Genomic DNA, 7,958 nt, shown 5'->3' with positions numbered 1-7,958 from the left:
TCTGGAGGAAATGGATAAATTTATGGACACATACAAACTACCAAAACTGAGCCAAGAAGATATAGAAAATCTGAGCAGACCAATCACAATAAAAGAGATTGAAGCTGTTAGCAGAAGGCTCCCAACAAAGAAAAGCCCAGGATCAGATGGGTTCACTGCAGGTTGGTTCAACATATGCAAATCAATAAAAGTGATACACCACATGAATAAAAGCAAAAACAAAGACCATATGATCATCTCTATAGATGCTGGAAAAGCATTTGACAAAATTCAACATTTTTTCATGATAAAGACTCTCTACAAGTTAGGTATAGATGGAAAGTATCTCAACACAGTTAAAGCTATATATGATAAACCCACTGCCAATATCATCCTGCATGGGGAAAAGCTGAAAGCTTTTCCTTTAAGAACAGGAACTAGACAAAGATGCCCACTCTCACCACTCTTATTGAACATAGTGTTGGAAGTACTAGCCAGAGAAATCAGAGAAGAGAAGGAAATAAAGGTCATCCACATTGGAAAAGAAAAAGTCAAACTGCCCCTCTATGCAGATGATATGATCCTATACATTGAGCAGCCTAAAGCCTCTACAAAAAAACCTCCTAGAGTTGATAAATGATTTCAGCAAAGTTGCAGGATACAAAATCAGCACACAAAAATCAATAGCATTTCTATACTCCAACAGCAAACACCAGAAAAAGAAATCCAGAAAGCTAGACCATTTACAATAGCCAACAAAAAAATAAAATACTTAGGAATAAAGTTAACCAAGGATGTGAAAAATCTCTAGGAAGAGGACTACAAACTACTGTTGAGAGAAATCAAAAAGGACACAGGAAGATGGAAAGATTGCCCATGCTCTTGGATTGGAAGAATTAGCATTGTGAAAATTTCCATATTACCCAAAGTGATCTACAGACTCAATGCAATCCCCACCAAAATTCCAATGACATTTTTCTCAGAAATGGAAAAAAATATCCAGACATGTATATGGAATAACAGAAGACCCCACATAGCCAAAGCAATCCTGAGCAAAAAAATAAAGCAGGAAGCATAACACTACCTGACATTAAACTATATTACAAAGCTATAATAATCAAAACAGCATTGTACTGGCATAAAAACAGACACACAGATCAATGGAACAGAATAGAGAACCCAGGAATCAACCCATACACCTACAGACATCTGATCTTTGACAAAGGCACCAAGTCCACATACTGGGGAAGAGTAGACCACTTCAACAAATGGTGCTGGGAAACCTGAATATTCATATGTAGGAGAATGAAACTAGACCCATACCTCTTACCATATATCAAAATCCACTCAAAATGGATTAAATAATTAAATATACATCCTGAAACAATAAAACTCCTTAAAGAAAACATTGGAGAAACACTCCAGGAAGCAGGAGTGGGCACAGACTTCATGAATAGGACCCCTAAAGCACAGGTAACTAAAGGAAAAATAAACAAATGGGATTATATCAAACTAAAAAGCTTCTGCACAGCAAAAGGAACAATCAACAGAGTGAAAAGACAGCCAACAGAGTGGGAGAAAATATTTGCAAAGTATACATCAGACAAAGGATTAATATCCAGAATACACAAAGAACTCAAACAACTTTACAGAAAAAAAAAATAATCCTATTTAAAAATGTACAAAGGAGCTAAATAGACATTTCTCAAAGGAAGAATTATGAATAGCCTATGGACACATGAAAAAATGCTCAACACCACTCAGCATCCAGGAAATACAAATCAAGACACTTTGAGATACCATCTCATTCCAGTCAGGATGATTAATATCCAAAAGACTGAGAATGATAAGTGCTGTAGAGGTTGTGTTGTGGAGAAAAGGAACTCTCATACACTGTTGGTGGGGATGCAAAATGGTGCAGCCTTTATGGAAAACTGTATGGAGGTTCCTCAAAAAATTACAGACAGATCTACCATACGACCCAGCTCACCTCTGGAATATACCCAAAGGAATGGAAATCATCATGCCGAAGGGATACTGGTAGGCCAATGTTTATTGCGGCACTATTTACAATAGCAAAGAGTTGGAACCAGCCCAAATGTCCATCATCAGATGAGTGAATAAGGAAACTGTGATATATCTACACAATGGAAAACTATTCTGACATAAAGAAGAATGAAATACTACCATTTGCAACAACATGGATGGACTTAGAGAAAATTATATTAAGTGAAACAAGTCAGACACAGAAAGAGAAATACCACATGTTCTTACTTATTTGTGGGAGCTAAAGCTAAATAAATAAATAAACACACACAAACAGGGGAGGAAGAAGACACAACAATCACAACAATGCCTTGAACTTTTTAAGACAAGTGAATAGATATGATGTAGTGGGGAGAAGAGAGAGAGAGGGGGAAGAGCACTAGGTAAAGGGTCATGAAAATTGACTACAATGTATATTGAGAAGTTAAAATTTTAAAAAAGAATATATTACAAAGTTACAGTAATTAAAACAGTGTGATACTGTCTAAAGATGGACACGTAAACCAATGGAACAGAATTAGACAGACCCAAAATAAACCCACACATACACAGTCAACTGATCTTTGAAAATGGTATCAAAAATACATAATGAGGAAAGGATAGTGTCTTCAACAAAAGGTGCTGGGAAAACTGTATATCCATTTGCAAAAAGAATGAAATTGAACCCTTAACACCATACACAAAAATCAGTTCAAAATGGTTTCAAGACTTAAACGTAAGACTTGAAACAGTAAAACTCCTCGAAGAAAACATAAGGGAAAAGCTTCTTGCCTTTAGTCTTGGCAATAACCAATGCTTGGATATGACACCGAAAGCACAGGCAACAAAAGCCTAAATAGACATAAGTACTGAATTGTTCACTTAAAAATTTTAGTAGACCTCATGTTATGTGCTCTTACCCTGAAAAGAGGGGGCCTAAATGAAAATAAGGACCATAAAAGAAATAATGAGAAAGGACAAACTTTCTGAAAGAAGCTAGGTCTAAATAATAACTTTGAACACAGATCCTCTGCCCCTGTTTGTTCAATTCATAGAAATATTTTTAAAACTATTTTTAAATTTATGTTTTAATAGCTCTGGAGATCAATTATAAGACAAGAATTTCACCTCATCTCATTTTTTAAAGTACATTTAGGTAATTGTAAATATTTTTAAGAAGTGAGATGATTTACTTCATAATTTCCACCACCATAAATATGAAATGTTGAATTAAGAAAGGCTTAACTTCTGTATGTGTAAACTTTTACAATATTTTATGGGCATTTTTTAAAATTCTACAACATGAATCAAACCGCAAATAAGAATTCAGAATCTAAATCAAGTATATAGAGACTTCCAGTCAAGATGGTGGAAGATGGTCTCCAGCGTCACTCGTTCCCACAAACCAACCAATTTACAACTATAAAAAAGCAACAATAGCCAAGCTGGGACTGCTAGAGCTGAGGGGATAAAGAGGAGAGACCTACAAAGTATGCATGAAAATGGGAGAAGCTACAATGAAAGGAAGAAAAAAATGCTCCAACTATTTCAAATCCTGGCTGCTTCCAGGCTGGAGCTGCTGAGTGCACAGAGCAGAAGCTGGCAAAAAGCTGCAGTTGTGCCTTTCAGATGAAGCTGCTTGGAGGCAGCAGAGGAGAAGAGGGCTTTTGTGGCCCCCAGGCCAGCAATACCAATAATAGGGTTCCCATGGACCCACATAGGACTGAAGAGCCACAACAGCTGAAAAACAGGAGCCAGTCGGAGGCTAGTGAGTCATTGCAAGGGACCAGAGCACAGCCTGTCCCATGGGAAGTGTTTACAGCATGGGTGGTGGGGGAGATGGGCCCCCCAGTAGAACAATGGGGCACAGCAAGGACAGCTGATCTGCCCCCCAATCAGTGTAGGACCACTCAGAGGAGACTGGTCAGGAATATAGAATTGCATGGGGTGCAGTTTGGTGAAAAGACTCAGGTTCAGACCAGTGTTTCTGCACAACCAAGGTGCATGGGATTTCACTAAACCTGGAAGTACCTATAAAGTCAACCTGAGATGCACAAAAAGCCTTCCCTAGGGAATCAGCAGCAAAGCAGCAATTTAGCTAAACCACACAGCTTGAGTACTGTTCCACGCAGGAAGTTCCCCATTTTAGAAATAAGCAAAGGATGACAAATTAATTCCAGTGCAGAGTTTAACTGGTGGGAACAGAAAATAATCCAACACAGAACTGAAAGAAAAAACAAAGTACCCACAACCAGAGACAAAGTTTGATATTAACTGGTAAAGGTCTCATTTCACCAAAGAACACCTGTGACACGTAGAAGGACTGGAAGTTCCCTGGGCTACCAAGCTAGAAAGCAGTGAGAGTCGGGGGCCTCAGCCATGCCCTCTGACACCTGCAACCAGTCTCAAGATTTGGGGGCAAGGGCCTTGGCCACACACCACCCCCCAGCGAATGTGCTACTACCCCAGTGACAACCACCGAGCCACCACAGAAAGTACCCAAGACTCTCCCCAGCTGGAGTGGTGGGGGGCCAAGGGCCTCATTCATGCTCCCCCAACACAAGCAACCAGCCGGGAGATGACCACTGAGCCACTGCAGGAAGTGCCCCGGGCTCTCCCAGTCTGAAGCGGTGGGGGTCAAGGGCCTTACCATGCACCTCCAACACGTGCAACCAGCCCAGTGATGACCACCAAGCTGTAGCAAAAAGGGCCCCAGGTTCCCAAACGGGGGTGGTGGGAGGCAAGGCTTATGCCCACCCCCTTGACATCTGCACCCAGCTCAGCAATGACCAAGGCACTGCTGGAAGCCCACGGTCTCTCCTGTGGGAATGTGGGGGGTGCCACAGGCTTCAATCCCACCCCTCCTCCTTCCTCTTCTTCCATTACATTTCCTTCCCCTTTCCCCTCTCCCTCTTCCTTCCAACTGCTCCACAACAGCATAGAATATAAAAAACTATATTAATAAAATAAATTTTTTTAATCATGTATATAAAATGTCTTAAACATGTTGGCTTTTGCTACGATTTTTGCAGAGTAAATAAAAAATGTTTCCCCTCCTCCACTTTTGGTGGGTCTGTAAATTAATGCAACTATTATGGAGAACAATATGGAGATTCCTCAAACAACTACAGATAGAACTGCCATATGATCTAGCAATCCCATTGCTAGATATATACCCAAATGAATAGTAATCATCATGGTGAAGGGATACCAGAACTCCCATGTTTATCGTAGCTCTATTTACAATAGCTAAGAGTTAGAATCAGCATAAATGTCCATAGACAGACAACTGGATAAGGAAAATGAGGTATATATACATAATAGAAAACTATTCAGCCATAAAGAAGAATGAAATTCTGCCATTTGCAGTAACATGGATGAACTTATGTTAAGTGAAATAAGCCAGGCACAGAAAGAGAAATACCACATATCCTCACCCATAAGTGGAAACTAAAAACAAAAAAATAATAAGCAAATAATTTTAAAAAGAAAGAGAGATACAACAATCACAATAATTTGTTGAATTTTCATGGAGAGAACAGACCTGAAGGCCACCAGAGGTGGAAAAGGGAAGGGGGGAGTAGCCAAAATTTGGTAAAGGTCCAAAAAAATGATTACATTATGTAATGTTGAATACACTTATTATCCTGATTTGAGCATCACTTATTGCACATAGGTATTGATATTCAATGCTGTACCCCCCAGAAACAATCAATTATGTTTCAATAAATAAAAAAGTAAACATAAAATTATTAAAAATAAAATAAATAAATAAAATTTTAAAAGTTCCCTATTCTTAGATATCCTTATTAGAATTAACGTAATCTCTGATATTGTGAACTTCTGTAGTACAATTCTATTTTCCAATAAATTTTTTCAGTGTAGTTTTTGAAAGATTGGACATTTTTGTGTGTGATTTTAATTGTATCATAAATTTGTGTGAATTGTTAAACTAAAATGCCTTAGAGTTTTTCAGTAGTTGATTCTATTATTTTTGATATCTTTTTGTGGGTTAATTGCTTCAGATTTTTAATTTGGACATCACTGAAATAGCTGTTTCAAAAAAAGATTACGACTAGGTGTTTTGGGGGGTGTTGATTGTTTGTTGGGGGTTTGGGTTTGGGGATTTTTTGGTGGCTGGCCAGTACAGGGAATAAAGAATTATGTTCCGCTTGTTCATTGGTTTTGTGTAATGCTCTATGCTCACAAGATTAAAATTTCAATATTATGCTGTCTAATTTACTTTAAAATACGTCGGTATTGCACAGTGGGATACTGCACAAGCACTAGAAATCAAGCTTCTCATCTAGGTCTAGAATCTATAGTACTGTAACTAAGAATCTATGCTAAACAACTTGTCAGCTAACATTATGCCCAAGTGCTTCAGTTATCCAACACATGAGACACTTATAATTGTCCTAATGAAAGCTAGAAATGAGTTTTTATTAAAAAGCTATTGTCTTTTTTATTTCAGAGCTCTCACACTTAATGATGCACTTTCTTCAGAGTGTGCAGGTGGGACTCAGAGTTGGGGGAGGGGTTCCTCCTGAGGATATTCATCAGAAGACCTCCATCTGGGACAAAGCGTATCTGAATGTGGCACGGCATTGACAATGAAGCAACTATTCAGGAGACAAGCACTCCTCGGGGCTCAGCCTACCCTCCCTATTGCCTTCGCAGGAGGCACAGGAAAAATAGATCTTGAAAATTCCCCAGGTGGAGTTCTTGAGTCACAAAGAGTCTCAGTGTCTCAGGAGGTTTGTGTTGAGCTCCCCCTGCAGTCCCAGGCACTGTGTCACTCAGAGCACAGTAGTACTCAGCTGCGTCGCTCCAATGGGCTGAGGATTTCTTCAGGTGGAAGGAGGTTTCACTCTTAACATATTCAGCCTCGAAACCTTTGATGCCTTTAACCAGGGCGTTCCCTGATACATACTTCAGGACAAGCTGGAGTCCTTGGTTGGGGTGTTGCACGTACCAGAAGAGAGATGGCGGAACAGAAGACGAGTAGTTGCACCTCAGCTCCAGAGGGGCTTCTTCAGAGACAGTGAGGTGGCGGTCAGGCTGCGTCACTGACTGGGCTCCTGTTCCTCCTGCAACATCAATGCTGTGTAAGTAAAAACAGCACAGACTTGGCTATGAAGAAAGGTGTCTCTATTCAGATCAAATTAGAACAGTCACTTTTTGTGTGAGGAAGAAAGGGAGTGGAATGTTACTCACTCAGGACAAAAATCATCTCAAGCGCTGGTATGAGCAGCAGGAGCATGGCGGAGCAGTGGAATCGCTGAAGGATCCTGAGCCAGGTGGGACTGTAGCCGAGGTCACTGAGCCTCAGCAGCTAGGAGGAGTGGGGAGGCCGGTCTGGACAAGCCCCTTGCTTTGAAAAGTGTCAAAAAAGGTTAGAGAGGGGCTCGCCTTGAAGGATTCTGGCTGCTTTCTGGTCTCTGTTCTCGTCACATATCCCTGTCTACACAGACATCAGTGAGAATGCATCAGGTACCTGAAAGGAGGAGGGGCTCAGTGGGTTAAGATGATCCGCTGCAGTAACAGATGGCACCTGTGAGCAACATCGCCCTCTAGAGGTCAGAGGAGGGACCAAAAATCCAAGAAGGCTGTTCCCTTCTCATTTCACAGATGTGAGGTCAAAACTTCGATGGAACGTTTTTTTCCTTCCCAATTATGTGATAATGTCTCATTAATCTTAAAATACATTAAAAATTGAAGTTACATAAAAGTAGAAGGATAATTTACTTCACCAAGAATTTAGTCACAATATTCTAGACTAGATCACACGTTGTTAATCAATGCAAACTAATAAAGGCAATAATTTTCTTTGCCACACAGAAAGTGTGAAAAAGACTCCTTGGTTTTAGGATAACAAGTTTGACATTTGTAAGGCTAGGAGAAAATAACTTAGGTATCCCACGCTTAAAAAGAGAAAGTGAGAGTCCCTTTCC

The 7,958-nt window shown here is 39.9% G+C and overlaps 1 gene segment (V, D, J or C); it reads right to left on the bottom strand.

Annotated features, from left to right (window-relative positions):
- Positions 1 to 6,669: 6,669 nt before the first annotated feature.
- LOC134372675 (T cell receptor alpha variable 8-2-like) lies at positions 6,670 to 7,267 on the bottom strand. The segment is given in 2 exon segments: positions 6,670 to 7,108; positions 7,218 to 7,267. Coding segments are annotated over 2 exon segments (489 nt in total).
- Positions 7,268 to 7,958: the final 691 nt, after the last annotated feature.

Source organism: Cynocephalus volans, chromosome 3 (genome assembly GCF_027409185.1).
Source record: "Cynocephalus volans isolate mCynVol1 chromosome 3, mCynVol1.pri, whole genome shotgun sequence".
Taxonomy (NCBI): Eukaryota; Metazoa; Chordata; class Mammalia; order Dermoptera; family Cynocephalidae; genus Cynocephalus; species Cynocephalus volans.
The sequence above is the reverse complement of the archived record's forward strand: the minus strand, read 5'-3'. Positions and strand labels throughout refer to the sequence as shown.